The following is a 17,033-nucleotide window of genomic DNA, read 5'->3' as shown; positions in this document are numbered from 1 at the left end:
TCCTTCGACTCCGATGGGCTTCCAAACTTGAGGTGATTTCCACCTTGAATCCTAAATTTTAAATTTTATTCATAATTTTTCTAAAACCACTGTCAACTCCAAACTTTCATTCATCTTATTTCTGACAAAAATTTGTAGCAGTTCTAGCTCAGAAGTTTTCTTTTTGCCAAAAGATTCTTTAGTATGTAAGTTTTTCATCCTCGTGCAGTACACGTGCAAATACGGTTAATATTTAAATTTGGATATATATATATATATACAACTCACGAGAGATTTTATCCAACCGATGTGGGACAACTAACACACCTCCTTCACGCCCAAGAATAAACATCTTGAGCGTGAAGTTTACAAGACAATGGATGACCTAACTATGGGTAGTCCAACACATAACGGTGGAATCTGACCTCTGATATCATGTTAAGATTGAGAATTTGACCTATTAACCGAAAAGCTAGCTCAAGTGGGGAGCAGTCTCCAAGTCCATGTGTACAACTCCCAGACAACTAACAAATACCAATTGTATAAATTCAATATGGGATTTTAATAATATAATTTTTTATATGATCAGTCTCATTACACTGATAAATTAGAAAATAAAACTACCTTTGCTTTATTAATTAAAAAATAATTGTATCATATTTATAAATTTTCCTGCAAGAAATAACTTCTAATCACTTACGCACACGTACATTTCACAGAACCACACCTGAATGTTCTCCAACACTCGTGCATTCTAAAGCAAAAACTTGACAAACTCCACCGGAAATACAGAATAACGGAAGCCAGTAATCTGAACTTCTTTAAGATGATGTGAGGAACTCCAATTATCCTCAAACCTGAACATAGTAAATTGCATTAATGAGGATAGAAAATTAAATAATATAATCTTTCTCATGACAAGAAGAATCTTTTGAGGTCTCTTAGTGAAAAACATGAACTTCTTTTTACAAATTATCACCCATTCTCGTGCTACACTCGTGCGTCTATTAAATTTTAGTCATATATGCACAAATTTAGTTGTTAAAATTATATTTGTATAATGTTAATTTTTGTTGAATCTCTTATATTAACTATAAGAAAATAAAATAAATTTTTTTTATTTATGCACATGCATATTTCGTGTAAAAATTGGACATGGGATTTGAATAAATTTATTTATTTTATATTTACTAGAGGACGCACCTATTAGAATTGAGGTGATCTCAAATCCAAAATTTTGAAATTTTATGTGTAAATTTCTAAAAATACCATCACCCAAACCCCAAACTGTATCTCAATTCTCTTTTCCCCGTAGTCAACTATTTTCATGGGATAATTCATTCTAGTCTGAACTCTAGATTGAAATGGAATTTCTATGGGAAGAGTTCACGTGCTAAAATTCCTTGTTAATTTTTTTATTTTTATTTTTTGTTAATGATTCCAAGGGAACGAAGGATAGATATCTTGTACGTGTATGTGTTCAACAGATAAATCATAATCAACCTTGTTTAAAACTCTGGTGGTGAACAAATTTCCATACGTTTTTCTTGAAGAAATACCAGGATTTTCCTCCACCGAGAGAAATTGAATTCTCGATCGAATTAATCGCAGGTACAACTCCTATTTCCAAAGAGATGTACCGAATGCCACGATAGAAGTAAATGAGCTAAAGGGGAGTAATTGCAAGAATTAATGGATAAAGACTGCAATAGACCCAATGTGTCACCATGGGAAGCCCCAATGCTATTTTTTCACAAGAAGGATGGTTAGATGTGCTTGTCCATTGACTATGCCAACTTAATCGAGCTACTGTGAAAAACAAGTACCAATTTCTTTGAACAAACGATCTTTTCGATCAACTTCAGGGTACTGCTTTTGCATTCTGGATATCATCAAATGGGATTTTGACCGAACATACATGCATTCATATGTCATTTATTACAATACATGTTTTTATTTCAGTCTACTATATTGGTTTATTACTCACCTCGGTCACGATTATGTGTGTAGATGGTAAATAGGTGATCATGATGCTAATCGTATTGTTGGATGAACATGGAATTGAAACCAGGAACTATATATTGATGTATATGTCGACTGAGTACTTGCGTTAGTTGAAGAAATCTAGTATGAATTCCTGGCCTACTGATGGAGGAAGTAGCAGACCCATCCTGACAGGGGCGGAGCCAAAGGCTCCTATACCCGGGCTTTAGCCGGGGTGACCCAATTTTTTTTAAAAAAAATTAAATATAAATTTTATATAATTTTGAATAATATAATATTAGCCCCGATAGATCAATTTAATATATTAAAAAATTATAGAGTTTAAAATTTTAGCCCTATAGCTCCGCCACGTGCCCATCCATCGTATCCATTCTCGTCCATATCAAGTGATATCCTCACACTGAGTTGTATATTCTCCAAGTAAAATCACGGGAATGAACATGATAAACGGGTATGCTAGCTCCTTTCTCCACTAGTAGGCTAGGGAATTCACACTGGAGTTTTTAATCAGACGTAAGTACTTCATCGACATACATAACAATACATAACTATATATTATTCATCCCCTGTGATACTAATAAACTATTAATCAGTATATATAAATATAAATTATTCATCATGTCTGATACTCAGAGTCGATCCTAACAATTTTTGAATATAAGTTTAACTTTATAAAGTTGCTCCTAAATCATAATGTGTGTTTGTATTATTTTATAATCCTAACAACTTTTTCAAATTAAAGACAATGTAAAAACTAAAGAATGCGCAATAATCAAAATATTTATATCACGATTGAGTAATAAGATAAAATATGTACAGAATAATCAATATAAAACAATCGTCTCATAGTTTTAGAGATTAAAAAAATCAATAAAATTATTCAGTAATTTTTTTCTTGATTGATAATATAATCATTCAATTCAATATTTTCTTCTGACATGGTTGATCGGAAAAAGTTTTGATGAGCTTTGAATTTGAGAAATTTCGTTTTGATGAGTTTTAAAGTAATGTGACTAATTAAGCTGCCCATTGGCCTAATTTTTTTAGGCCAATGGGTAGCAAATAAATCTATCATCTAGAAAATGATCGAGTTCTTGATATTTTGAAAGTAATTTAGCTACCCATTGGCCTAACATTAAAAAAAAAAATTAATATGAGGTCAAACATGAATCATACTAGATTTTAAAATATAATGATATCAACATTACGTGTCGCACACAAAATGCACATGCATGAATTAAAAGTGAAGAAAAATGTATCGAAAAGAGAATTCAATAATTAACTTTATATTTTAATAATTCCCATAATTTTACAAAATTTGTGGGGGAAATATTTAACGTGAATGATAAATGGGAATGGAGTCACATAGTGGTGTGACCTTTGTGATGAATTTAATGGTACACTTGTCTCCCAACTAGACAATATTATACACATTATCAATCGTCCGTACGTGCAATAATTGTGGATATTTATGTATTCTTACAAGATTTTTGCATGTGTGATTTCACCTTTGACAACCCATTTGTTCTTGTTTTGCTATATTTCACCGGAGAAATTTTATATGTAATTTTTTTAAAAATATTATCCTCTCCAAACTTTATATTACTTCCCCTTCCCCATTCTAGCTAGCCATAAATGTTGAAATTGCATTTGTTACATATATATATATATTGATCACCAAAAATAATGTGAATTTTATATGTAATTTTTCTGGGAAAAAAATCTCTATGCCAGGAAAAAACTTGTGTAAGACGGTCTCACGGGTCGTATTTTGTGATACGGATCTCTTATTTGGATCATCCTGAAAAAGTATTACTTTTTATGCTAAAAATATTACTTTTTATTGTGAATATCGGTAGGATTGACCCGTCACACAGATAAAAATTCGTGAGACCGTCTCAAAAGAGACCTACTCATGTAACAAACTATTATTTATCAGATATCACATATATTTTTTTTCTAGATACAATAACTCGTTCAAGAAACTTAACTAGATAGATATTAGGAAGATCTGTGAGACGAGTGAACCCTACCGATATATCACATATATTTTTTTTCTAGATCCATATATCACAACTCTTGTGAGATGGTCTCACGAATCTTAATATGTGAGACGGTTCAATCCTACCGATATTCACAATAAAAAGTAATACTCTTAGCATAAAAAGTAATATTTTTTCATAGATGACTCAAATAAGAGACATGTCTTACAAAATACGACTCATAAGATCGTCTCACACAAGTTTTTGCATATATATAATAAGCGCATTCATTTGACCAAAGAACTTTAAAACGTATATACCAATTTGTGCCCATAAACTTTGAAAACTTTCGAAATTTACCAGACGAGATATTCTGAATTTTAGTAGTTTTTCTATTATTAAAAATTGAATTATCTACATATGCATTAACTCCCATTTTCAACTTTATGGCTTATACTTAAATATTTCATTGATAATTTATATATAGGGGAGACATTGGAGACATTGTCCAAGAATTATTGATTAGACGAGGATATTTCATAGGTCAAACAAGCATCGTATATACCCGCTTGGTGCTCTATGCGTGTATATAAAGTTTCATACAAACTGAGCCGACCCACGAACTTTTCGAGCCCCTTGCCGAGTAGCTCACCAACATTTTGAGTAATGTCGAATAACAGACTTGAAGTCATAAAACTCAAAACGCTTCAGCTAAGGCTAATAACATTTCTGCTCGAGCTCGAATATAAAATATGAATAATATTCAACCAGATTCGATTCACGAGTCATACGAAAACCTTAAATTGAGATAACTTCAAATTATTGAGAACCTGTGATATTATACAAGTTCTTAATGCATCAATCTTGATATTCTAATGATTTATTTACAAGATCTAGATCTTCTAACTAAGGTTGCAGCACTTATTATTGCGATTGATGGAACATTTGTGTGGTAAAGAATAAGATATGAGACCTTCATGGCCCCAAGATAAGGGAGATGGTCTCGCATACAACGACGGAAATCAATACCATTATGGTAAAGAATTGCTATGGTTGAGTTTGAGATAATGGCTGCGAAGAAGGAAGAGACGTTGGCTGATTATTTCTTCGGTTAGCAGCGACCTCCGCGAAAGATTCATCTCTTGGTGGAACCTGCAGGAATGCCTTCATAACATCATACACTGTAAATCCAATCGCGACAGAGGGGACAACCTGAAATTCGTAAAGATACACATTTTCAAACTTTGATTAATGAAAATGAGTCGAGGAGCAAAATATAAGTAAAAGTTTATGCTCGCCTTCAAGTAATTGATGCTAAGGCCAGAAAATAATTGCTTCCATCCTTGTGTTTGTGCAATCATCACAAGAGTTGCCATAGTTCCTCTCATTTCACTGCTCTTTGAAGTCGATAGCCTCTGGACCTGTGAATCCAAGATTTTACTTTTCCTTCTACTATTTGAATATAGGAAATGCCCCTGCTGTCCTATGTAGCACGGTTATCGAAATGTTGCATATGAACTATTGCATAGTTTAAAAGATTTTATTTCCACTGTTATCATTGATTATCGATAACTTTTCTTGTAAAATCTAAAAATAGTATCTGAACAAAAATCAGGCACTAAAAACTCAGTAGTTAGAAGTTCTAGCGATTCTGAGCAAGGGGAGGCGGAATTTTCCCCATTGCTTCATCACTTTGCATCACATCTTACTTTGGCTACACCAGAACACATTCAATTATAAAATTGATATTTAACTAAATAATCTCTTATTCAACAAGCATAATACCTGCATTTGCCTCCGGACAACATCAATAGGATAAGTGAAAGTCTGACCCAATAAACCTGCAATGGAGCCGCATACAAGTTTAACTGTGATATCCTTTTTGTGATTTTCGGGGACGTGGGTTTTCATTTCCTCGTAGAAGTAAAATTTCAATCCCGCATAGGGAAAGATTCCATATAATGATGGAGCTGAAAATTCAACATGAAGGTTCAGAAACAACCGATGAAATTTTCACATAAACAAGAGAATCAATACAACATACCAGCACCACGGTAGAGACCTCGTACTCCGGCCTCCTTGTATGTCTTGGAGAAGCAATCACGGATTCCTTTATATACAGATTCCCCCATAGCAAGCCCTTCAACACTTCGTTTCAAGGGTTCAACAACCTGCACCATCCTATAAAAATCAAGCTCAATTTTTTGAAACCGTGGGTTTATTGGGAAAAGATCATAAAAAATTTGAAGCCTTATTGTGGATAATCCTGAGACAGATTTTAGGAATGCTGAGATTGATGACTGATAAACACATGCCTGGTAAGCCAGTTTAGTTCGAACTAAATCAAGTGGATAAGTAAAAAGCACAGCCGTTCCTCCAGCAAATGAACCAGCAACGAGATCAAGAACAGGACCTCTTCCAACATCAGGAAAACCAAGGATGATCCATCTTCGGTATTCTTCATAGGCCATATAATGCAAAGCTGCATAAGGCACAATACGCACAACACTTGCTCCATTCCCTCTAACGATGAATCACATAATACTCTTTTATATAAATGACAAATGTAAGCACTTCACATTCATACATTCAGAAACCAAGAAAAGATAAAAGTTCTACCTGTAAAAACCAAGTAATCCTTCTGTTTTTGCTATTTTTGTGAAGGATCCCAAAATGCCAAGACTATGGAACTCATTTCGTCTCGTCTGAAAAATATAAAGGAATAGTAACAAACTTGAGTCCCTTTACAATACAACCATTTAAAAGAGCATATAAATGCACAGATGGAAATTAACGGAGTCAAGATTCAATATCAGCAAAAGCCAAAAACTCTTCCAATATGAAGTTACACATAAAGCAAAGAAAACAATTTCAACTTTCCAGACAGATTGCAGAAGAGTCACCGTTTTCGCTCTTCGTTGAACATAGTATTGAGGGGATAATATTTGTAACACAATCTGGTTTCACGCAATATTAATCCAATAACAAGCCCCCAATTACGCAACAAACTGACTCTAAATAATGTTCAAGGAGGAACAAAAAGTATTGTCCAGTAGAGAAGTTTAAGTTGCATCTTGCATCAGTAGCTACGCACAGACTGATTTAACCATCTCCAAGTTTTTAGTAAAAGTTCTGAGGCTTGATCAGTAAGTTGAGGTCAATCTTCTTCGTCAGCAACTTGCACTCGGAATGATATTGAACTTATTTATATCTCCTAAATTAAAAACAAGCGAGAAAACCACTAAAATGCTATGGGGTAGCACTTCCTAAATGCTGGCAATATCACAAGAAAAACAATAGCCGAGTTAATTGACACTCCATTATGAAAAGCAAAGCAATCCGACCGCTAAAACATCCAAGAAAGCCAAAAGTTGAAGAGAATTACATAATGCTGCTCCATTTGATACAAAATTGCAATTGATCCTTCCATCTCAGGTTACTACAAAATTTACAAAAATACACATATTTTGCTTTCCGAGAACTATACAACGATTCAATAACAATGCCTTCAAAGTTCCAACTTCCAAGTTCTTAATTCCAGTGCACACGCTATCGATAATCAACAATGCCAAGCATTATTGGAGCACCAAAACCGGAAAGGATACAAAACAATTAAAAGATCGAGACTCTGTTAACCATCAACAAACTCGCAAAACACCCTGTTCACATATTAATATCATAACATCTAGTTCACCGTACCTACAAGTGATCATCTTCGAAATAACCAATCACAAATCCCACCCCCAAACCCATCCCTTAGAGCAAAGAAAAAGGCGGAAATTTTTCAAAGAAAACAACAAAAGAAATAGCATGCAGCCAATCGATCACCCCAAATTACAGTAATACAAGGACCTGGAACAAGATCTTGACGCGTTCGAGCGGCGCAACAACAGTCTTGGCAAACCCACCTGCCAGCCCACCAGCAACCAACTCCTTTGCGAAAACAGGCATCTCCCCAATTAACCCATTCAACACCAACCCCTTTTTCTCTCTTTCATCACTCTTCTCTCCCATTACGCACAGGAAAAGAATCCCTTTACTTCTTTTCTGAATCAGGATTCATATACGGCATCAAAGTCTCCCTCTCTCTCTCTATATATATATATATACACACACAGATGTTGAAGAAGCAGAAGCTGCCTTGGAAAGGAGAAAAGAAGCGGAATCCAAAACGCTTCTGACTTCTTCGAATCAGAAAAATTTTCAACGGCGACGAAAATTAGACAAGGAATTTGCGGTGTTAGAAATATTATTATCGGATTTTAATTCAGGTCAATTCCAGAAAATCATAATTATTATTTATTTATTTGACAATGTATTTTTTAAAATGTGTTAAGAATTAAAGTTGTTAATGAATTAATATACAAAATTCGAGCTCAATTATTGATGGATAAATAACCTCTTTTATGATATTTAATTCAATTGAGATGAAATTAAAAGTATAAAAATCACAATTGATTATAAGCCTGAATTGGACCCACATAATTTGAGCGGTTTTTGTCGGATATCCTTAGTCTCTATTCAGAGTCCACATGTCACCTACACATTATAATAACACACATATTCACCATATTCATTTTAATATTAACACTCTTTATTTATAGGTCTCGTTGTTCACTCATTCAGATGTTATTCTTATTGCACATTACATAAATTCAATTTAAACTATTTACAAAATTTAAATTATTATTAGTTTATATAAATAATAATATGTTTTTATATATTTAGTATGTAAAATTATTTTATCTTATTTATGAATGTCATTTATTTAAAATTAAATTTTTATTATAATTTAAAATGAAATACTACAACATATAAAAATAAATAACACTTACATAAAAATAATTTTCTAATTTTTCTAATAAAACTAACCGTTATTATTTTAATATTTTAAAATAAATAATTTTTATTTAATTATTAAAATACATTACCAAATTAAATTATATGTAATTAATTACAGCCCACCCCTTTCACTCTTCTTCCAAAAAACATAAAATAAAATGAATGTCCACATTATGTGGCACAAGTGGGTGGGTGTTAACATTGGTATTAACACCATAATGCTCTGTGTTTCAAAGGTAAGGTGATGTGATCTCGCTGCAATGGGTGAGCCGGGTTAGGAGCTCCAACGGATCAAATCAACAATTTATAGTGTTTGAAATTTTGAGTGAAGATAATGGCTGTGGTAGCACCTGCAAACAATGAAAAGAACTCGTGAATGGGCGCCGGAGGGGTGTCCGGCGTGGCCACTCCGATGCTAAAGTTAGCAGATTTTCAGATGAACACAAGCAATATTTTGAGAGAAAATATGTAAGTGCTTTAGAGTTCAAAGATTTCAGAATCATTAAATGACATTAATACCCGCTATTTATAGTAGAAAATAGGGTAGGTACCTCGATTCTCGTGTCACCTACTAAGTATGGTAAGTCGGTTGCTCATACTAGCTTCTGATGACTTCTAGGACACTCCAAGTGCAAGTAGTTCTGACATATTAGACGGCATGTATCAATCATACTCGAGTGTGGTGCAATTCTCGAGGTAGCCCGGGTAGTAGAGTACCTGGGTGGTTGGTGGAGAGCTCGGGCTTATGATGTTTGCCTGGGAAAAGCCGTAGTGTCCGGGAAGAGAAGATTTGCCCGGGTCTCCAGGAAAGTAACTGGCACTTTGGCTATGATCTGGGCTATCCAAGTAACAAACCGGGTTAATGACAACCCGGATCCTTATGGGGGTATCACCACCCATCCCTAAAATAGTCGGACTAGAGCTTGACTCTCTGTCCCGATCAGTCATACTTATACTTTTGTTAAAACATAATTTCAGCATGTGTAAGAGTATCGGGGCTTCAAATATCTCATAGATGAAATAAGATATCAGGGTCTGATACAACCCGGGTTTTGAACAAGAAAGTTCAACAAGCCCGGGCGGCTCGGGAAATTCATGACCATCTCCAAGGAGAGATTGCCCGGGTTCAGAAGCTTCATGAGGAGAAAATCGTCGGTCTCCAAGCTTCCCTGGAAATGGCCAATCAACAACTAGCCTCGGCTCAGCTCACCCGAGATGACAGCCTAGCCCGGGAGGAGGCTTCTAAGAGGCAAACTGCGTTCCTGGCATCTCGAGTTAGCTATCTCGAGGATGAAGCCAGTACTCAGCAACACCGGGCTGAGATTGCCGAGGATAAGCTCAGACTCCTACAGCTGAACCAAGAGGAATGGAGGACTCTCTTCCTTCAATCTGCGGAATTCTAAGCGGCTGTTGAAGATAGATCGTATAACTACTTCAAGGTCGGCTTTGAGAAGTGCCGTGAGCAGTTTGAGGAAGAGGGCCTTATCCCGGCAGGCAGGGAGGGCTTCCCAGATATTGACAAGGCCATTGACTCCCTTCCCCAGGACGATGCTACTGAGAAGGAGGCTGAGAAGGCTCCCCAGGAGGCCGGGGAACAATCTAATGCACAGTAGATTTAAAATAGGATTATAATTTCTGTACTTTTTCTTTTTTACTTTTTTCATGTAATCCATGCCTTCGGGCTTTTTAATGAAATTCTCAATTTCTTCAACTGTTCTTCTTTATAATAATATCCTGATAAGTCTTCGAAAACCCGGATGATACGACTGCTTGTATGCAAATAACCAGAAAATTTTCTAAGTGTTGCGAATTAATCGGTAACTTCAAATAAGTACCCGAGACTTGGGAAAGGTCGAGGTGTGGTTCCCCGAACCAGAGTATAGTGCCTTAGGCTTTTTAAAAACCAAGGTACGGAGCCTTGGGTCGGGGAGCATGTCCCGGGACTTGGGAATGGTCAAGGTGTGGTTCCTCAAGCCAGCGTGTAGTGCCCTGGGCTTTTTAAGAACCAAGGTACGGAGCCATGGGCCGGGGAGCATGTCCCGAGACTTGGGAATACTCGAGGTGTGGTTCCCCGAGCCAGGGTATAGTGCCCTGGGCTTTTTGTTGATCGAGGTGTGGTTCCCCGAGCCAAGGTACGGATTCCTGGACTTAAGATAAGGGTGTCGGGGCCTCATGCCTCCTGGTCTTTAAATAAGAATGCCGGGGCCTCATGTCTCCCGGACTTTCAAGAAGGTGCCGGGGTGGTCTAGCCTGTCTGCCGGAGTTCTGGCATGGTATGCCCGGGTTCTGGCATGTCTGCCCGGGTTCTGGCATGTCTGCCCGGGCTCTGGCATGGTATGCGCGGGTGCTCTAGATATCTGCCCGGTTCTGGCATGTCTGCCCGGGCTCTGGCATGGTATGCCCGGGTTCTGGCATGGTATGCCTGGGTACTCTGGCATGTCTGCCCGGGTTCGGGCATGTCTGCTCGGGCTCTGGCATGGTATGCCCGGGTGCTCTAGATGTTCTGGCATGCCTGCTCGGGCTTTGGCATGGTATGCCCGGGTACTCTTGCATGTCTGCCCGGGCTCCGGCATGGTATGCCCGGGTGCTCTAGATTTCTGCCCGGGTTCTGGCATCTCTGCCCGGGCTCTGGCACGGTATGCCCGGGTTCTGGCATGTATGCCCGGGTTATGGCATGGTATGCCGGCGTACTCTCTGGATGTCTGCCCGGGTTCTGGCATGTCTGCCCGGGCTCTGGCATGGTATGCCCGGGTGCTCTAGATGTCTGCCTGGGCTCTGGCATGTCTGCCCGGGTTCTGGCATGTCTGCCCGGGCTCTCAAGAATGTGCCGGGGCCTCATGTCTCCCGAACTTTTAACTTTTCTGCTTCTCCTGCTATATTAGTTTTATTAAAAATCAAATCACTAACCTGGAAATACTGAATCAGAATTCATTTTCGATAGAGTGAAACTTCTCTAGTTGAGCTAAATTAGGTGACTAATATAGTTGTATGCTACTGAGTGCATAGCAAATGCTCTTCATGCCAATCTGGGATAGATGCTGAGCTTTGAGCCCATATGAAATCCACATATAAGATCTGAGTGCCGAGCTGGTCGGACTTGTATGTTTGCCAAGCAGAGTTGGGCTTATTTTTGAATGGAAACCATATCTACGTCTTGAGCTCAATTTCCCACAGACGGCGCCAATGATGTGATCTCGCTGCAATGGGTGAGCCGGGTTAGGAGCTCCAACGGATCAAATCAACAATTTATAGTGTTTGGAAATTTTGAGTGAAGATAATGGCTGTGGTAGCACCTGCAAACAATGAAAAGAACTCGTGAATGGGCGTCGGAGGGGTGTCCGGCGTTGCCACTCCGATGCTAAAGTCAACAGATTTTCAGATGAACACAAGCAATATTTTGAGAGAAAATATGTAAGTGCTTTAGAGTTCAAAGATTTCAGAATCATTAAATGACATTAATACCTGCTATTTATAGTAGAAAATGGGGTAGGTACCTCGATTCTCGTGCCACCTACTAAGTATGGTAAGTCGGTTGCCCATACTAGCTTCTGATGACTTCTAGGACACTCCAAGTGCAAGTAGTTCTGACAGATTAGACGGCATGTATCAATCATACTCGAGTGTGGTGCAATTCTCGAGGTGGCCCGGGTAGTAGAGCACCTGGGTGGTTGGTGGAGAGCCCGGGCTTATGATGTTTGCCCGGGAAGAGCCATAGTGCCCGGGAATAGAAGATTTGCCCGGGTCTCCAGGAAAGTAACTGGCACTTTGGCTATGATCTGGGCTATCCAAGTAACAAACCGGGTTACTAATGACCCGGATCCTTATGGAGGTATCATAAGGTGCTCGATGTTCCATAATGGTAATGAAATAGGTCTGATATTACCACAAAGAGTAAGTACTAAGACAAGGAGATCCTTTATCACCTTACGTTTCAAAGAAGGATTCCTTATGCAAGTGCCACGGGGAGCTCTCATGTATGCTACGGTCTGTTCAAGACCAGACCTTGCTTGTGCATCCAGCCTAATTAGTAGATTTATGTCAAAGCCAGGAAAGGTGCATTGAGAGGCAATAAATTCTTGATGTTTGTTTTCTGATCTCTGTGTTATACATTCTTTAGTGGTGAATCGTCAGTGGTTTCTTGCACATCAAATACAATGTGCCAGCTAAATATTGTTGATTCATTTCCATTTTTTTTAATGGAAAATGGTTGAAAATAATTTAATTTACACAACATTATCCAAAGTTGTTCAAACTTCAAAGTCTAGAATGAAATCCATTTGACATGAGAGATCTTTAACTTTTACAAGTATCCATTGGATTAAGTACATATATAACTTCAAGTTATCTCATTAACAGAGTTGAGCTTACGAAATTTAAGTGAAAGCTACACACACAAGCATGTGCATCTATCTGTTCTAGAATGAATAGCACAAACAACATGAAGCCTGTGTTTTATGCCAATCGATGTTCGCAGAACGGTTCACATGAGTCATCGAGGTTCATCTTGCTTAAGCGGTTGTTTATCTTTAACAAATACATTTGGCTTGTAGCAAAATAATTCTGTCTTCATTCTAGATACTAATTATAAGATCGAGTATAGGATCTTTGCTAACTCTTCCCCATCGCTCCATTCACAAACTTTTGCTTTGACAAGTTCCAAATTTTTCGATATGTGACCCCATAAAGGGAAGTTCTTTCTTGGCATAACGCAGTCTGCTGCAACAAGCTTCAGAGTTGGACAAAAATCATTCATGCCATCTCCTATGTATATTAATCTCTTGCTCCCAGTTTCAGATTGGATTTGATCAATCACACGACCCTACATTCAGAAGAAATTACGAAGATTACAGCCCGAGTGTTGACACAGAAGAACATGGTCGTATACTTTTATCATAGTTAGATCATACATAGTCTCCACACAAGTTGAATTTAGTAGAGATATGATTGGAACTTTATTTTCGAACATTTGAAGATACTCTAGAATCAGTTGGCATAATCCACCAAAATTACTATCGAGAAAAATACACATATATAACAAGTTTGGATTCCCCTGATACATTATTGATTACAACACCCTGAGGAAAGTATACTTACATCATTGCCGGAGAAAATCATAGTAATGCTGATACATTCCACTTTTTATTTCCAAATATATTGTTTCGATATCTTGTTTCATATATTTTGGTGACTGAAACTTCGTATATTTAGATAAATGACATCCATCTACAATTTATGTTCCAGATGATGTTCATATCTCTTATTCCGTGATCTAGTTGAATAACACATCTTTCCATTTATGTGGACGAATCATTTGCCTCAATAGGAAAAGGAGATTGGAACACCATTTGGAACAAGAGAGCTGTCCTGTTGCTGATATGAACTTATAACAATGTAATGGTTGTATGATAAGAAAATGCATAAAACAACAATTTCACTATAAGTGATACATTTAGACGATTTTAATACTGATTAAGCAAGATGTGACATGCCGATATCAAAAGGCAATAAATGGATTGTTGCTAGATTCAAATATAGATTACCTTACATAAATTAGGAGGGCAGAGGTTACAAGCATGAGATGAAGCTACATCATGGCATGGGAAGATTCTAAGCCTACCTCCGCTATCTACAAGAGCAGGGTTCGTTACGATCTCCGAGAAACAATGGTATATTCCGTGATGTTCCAAAATAGTTTTGATGTAAAACATATTCGAGTCGCTAGCCACCTTTAAATCACATCTGTGGCCATGCAAATTTGACCATCACACTTTCTATCTCAAACCAAGAGAAGAATAGAATCCAAGATCTAAAGTCACACCATTCACAAAAAGTTCAATAATAATAATGTAATTACCCAAGAGAATGAGCTGATTTAATCACGGAGATGACACGAGGATGCAAAGGAATCCCTTTTAAGCACTGAGCAATATCATCAACTGTTTTCCCTTGAATGTGAAGCTCTTCCAACATCCTATCCTACAAGAATAGAGGGTCTATTTGACAATCCAATTGTGCAAGAAAAGTTGTAGAGCAGAGTCCAAAATTAACTGAAAATATCTCAAGTGGAAATGGACTCGAATAATGTTAGAACATGATGCTAAAAAGTCCCATATATTGAATGATGTGCTTATACGCTAGTTTTTGTGTCTTTACAATTTTTGTGACTTTTTTGTTCATTCTGATGACACCAACGAGCATCTTTATCATATTGAAATTAGACATTTCTTTCTTCTTCTTCATTAATTAATATCTTAGAAATGAAAGATTTAGAAGGTAACCACTGATACGGATGTGATCTTCTTTAGTTATGTGTATAATCAAGGATGTGAAGGACATAGAGTTTATCAATATATTTAAAATCACATCCAGTTCTCCGGCTATATTTCCTGAGTTTTTTCTCTATTTCAAATACCCGTGCTGGCAAGATTATTTCACCTCGAGAACTTGGGTTCTTAAAATAAGGATCCACAAGTATTTCATGTTAACAATACAATCTCACCTAGAATGCCACTTCAATCATGAGCAAACAAAACAATAAAAAGCATTTAATAGAGAAACAAACCCAAATCATACAAACTGAAAAAAAAAAAAAAAAAAAACCAAACTAAGGATTCAACAACAGAATCATTCTCAATATATCTACTAAAGGTCGAAACTTTATTATTTAATCAAATGGGTTTTCTAACTAAAGGAAAATGCATACACATCAAAGGATTTCAAGCAAATATAGAAACCAAATTTGACATCGCATTTAATAGTGAGAGAGAGATGGCATACCATGAGACTATTCCAAGGCAAAGTGCGTCGAAGCTGAAGGAACAAATTTGTCAGACCCATATTTGTTATCACCCATCGGTCGCTGTCATCATCGATCAGCGTTCTGTCGAAATCAAACACAATCATTATGTTTTCAGCCATTTTTCGGCGGTTTCCGGCGTCCAGAGAAGATCGTTCCCGGTGGCGTCGCCCGCTCAATGCCTGAAGTTTCAACAGCGCCAAAAATTAATTTATTTTTTAAGTTTATAAAATCAATGGGTTTATTTATATTTAATCTATAATTTATTGAGTTCAAATTAAATTACCTTATTTATTTTTTAATAATATTACCATAAAATAAGATTTAAAATTTTGATTAAATGAAAAGTCTTAAGATTTAATAAATTAAACTAGTTACACAACTAAAACTTTAATCTTTTAGTTTAGTAAATATGAATTTAAAAGGAAAAAATGTGAAGAGTACAATTTTTTTAATCAACTAATTACCTTGCTAACATCCTAAAAAATGTAATTTTTTTTATAAATCATAATAGAAAATATGGAGAATTCATAAGAGTTAATATTCATATGTTTCAATCACCTCATTTATAAAGTAAAATTACAACATGTAAATCTGTGTATTTATTATCTTGTCATATTTATTTTGATCACAAAAATAAAAAATCTAAATAAATATGAATAATCATCTGCAACAAAAATATATTTATAACAATCTCTCTTATATGATTATTTCCATAGCACCCGTTTGTTAAATTATCGATTTGCAAGATTGATGCTTTTGAAATTCATCGGGACTCGACGGTTGTTTTTCGTTAAAATCTTAACAGTAAAATCATGTGGAAAAATTTTAATATAAAGTTAATGGAGGTGACGATTTTATAAAAAGATAAATCGTGTTATCTCCACTTATTGATAATCTTTTTATGTAAATTCGAAATCTTTTGTGCTTTATGGTTGTCAGTGTTTTTTGAGTTGGAAAATAATTATACATCATGAATGTAATTTGTGAGATATAATGATGCATAAATTACCTTAAAATATGATACTTCAAAGCTATATGTCTTTTCTTCATTTTCAAGTTAGCAAAAAAATATTTTGATAATCAAATTATCAAACAATTATCAATGAATGTGATTTATAAATATAAAAGTATTTTAGTACTTATGGATAAATATTCTTTATAGGAAATATTTATTCCATCATTCTAGATATAATTGTCTTTTTTAAGTCTTTCATAATAAATTTATATTTCAAATATTCGATCATTTTAGTAAATTATTCAAAAGTATTAAGTCGAATATATATCATGTACTAAAGTTAGCTCATTTTGTCATTTGTCAACCATTTTTATTGACAATTTTTACAAATTGTAATTCTAGATAGTACACGGTACGTCTTCCTTTCTGATATGAGCCATTTTACTTACATTCTCCCACTTGGCTCATATAT

General features: G+C 36.0%; 2 protein-coding genes across 3 annotated transcripts; both read right to left on the bottom strand.

Moving 5' to 3' along the window:
* Positions 1 to 4,748: 4,748 nt before the first annotated feature.
* Positions 4,749 to 8,215, bottom strand: LOC142505432 (mitochondrial carrier protein CoAc2). 2 transcript variants are annotated; one of them, XM_075618417.1, is made up of 7 exons: positions 7,818 to 8,215; positions 6,585 to 6,670; positions 6,281 to 6,488; positions 6,010 to 6,136; positions 5,751 to 5,806; positions 5,264 to 5,386; positions 4,749 to 5,177 (listed from the first exon to the last, which is right to left on the bottom strand). In XM_075618417.1, exons 1-7 carry the CDS (start codon positions 7,977 to 7,979, stop codon positions 5,013 to 5,015), a joined length of 927 nt encoding a protein of 308 aa, XP_075474532.1. In that variant the 5' UTR covers positions 7,980 to 8,215; the 3' UTR covers positions 4,749 to 5,012. The 2 variants fall into 2 exon arrangements, with proteins under 2 accessions (XP_075474532.1, XP_075474531.1); XM_075618416.1 differs by having other exon boundaries at positions 5,751 to 5,935; positions 7,818 to 8,211.
* Positions 8,216 to 13,069: 4,854 nt separating this feature from the next.
* Positions 13,070 to 15,826, bottom strand: LOC142506081 (inorganic pyrophosphatase 2). The gene is made up of 4 exons (XM_075619228.1): positions 15,585 to 15,826; positions 14,662 to 14,783; positions 14,348 to 14,546; positions 13,070 to 13,626 (listed from the first exon to the last, which is right to left on the bottom strand). The coding sequence occupies exons 1-4, from the start codon at positions 15,723 to 15,725 to the stop codon at positions 13,390 to 13,392; spliced, it is 699 nt and encodes a 232-aa protein (XP_075475343.1). The 5' UTR covers positions 15,726 to 15,826; the 3' UTR covers positions 13,070 to 13,389.
* Positions 15,827 to 17,033: the final 1,207 nt, after the last annotated feature.

This window comes from Primulina tabacum, chromosome 10 (genome assembly GCF_025594145.1).
Source record: "Primulina tabacum isolate GXHZ01 chromosome 10, ASM2559414v2, whole genome shotgun sequence".
Classification (NCBI taxonomy): domain Eukaryota; kingdom Viridiplantae; phylum Streptophyta; class Magnoliopsida; order Lamiales; family Gesneriaceae; genus Primulina; species Primulina tabacum.
Note: the sequence above shows the minus strand (reverse complement) of the source record. Positions and strands in the feature narration are given on the sequence as shown.

Bases quoted from the DNA above. Each gene is read 5' to 3' on its own strand.
- LOC142505432 (XM_075618416.1), bottom strand. From the start codon at position 7,979: ATGGGAGAGAAGAGTGATGAAAGAGAGAAAAAGGGGTTGGTGTTGAAT. The intron at 6,671-7,817 runs GTCCTTGTATTA...TATATTTTTCAG, and splicing joins GCGTCAAGATCTTGTTCCAG to ACGAGACGAAATGAGTTCCA. The intron at 6,489-6,584 runs GTAGAACTTTTA...ATTCATCGTTAG, and splicing joins GGATTACTTGGTTTTTACAG to AGGGAATGGAGCAAGTGTTG.
- LOC142506081 (XM_075619228.1), bottom strand. From the start codon at position 15,725: ATGGCTGAAAACATAATGATTGTGTTTGATTTCGACAGAACGCTGATC. The intron at 14,784-15,584 runs GTATGCCATCTC...CTATTCTTGTAG, and splicing joins TGCCTTGGAATAGTCTCATG to GATAGGATGTTGGAAGAGCT. The intron at 14,547-14,661 runs GTAATTACATTA...GCATGGCCACAG, and splicing joins AAATCAGCTCATTCTCTTGG to ATGTGATTTAAAGGTGGCTA.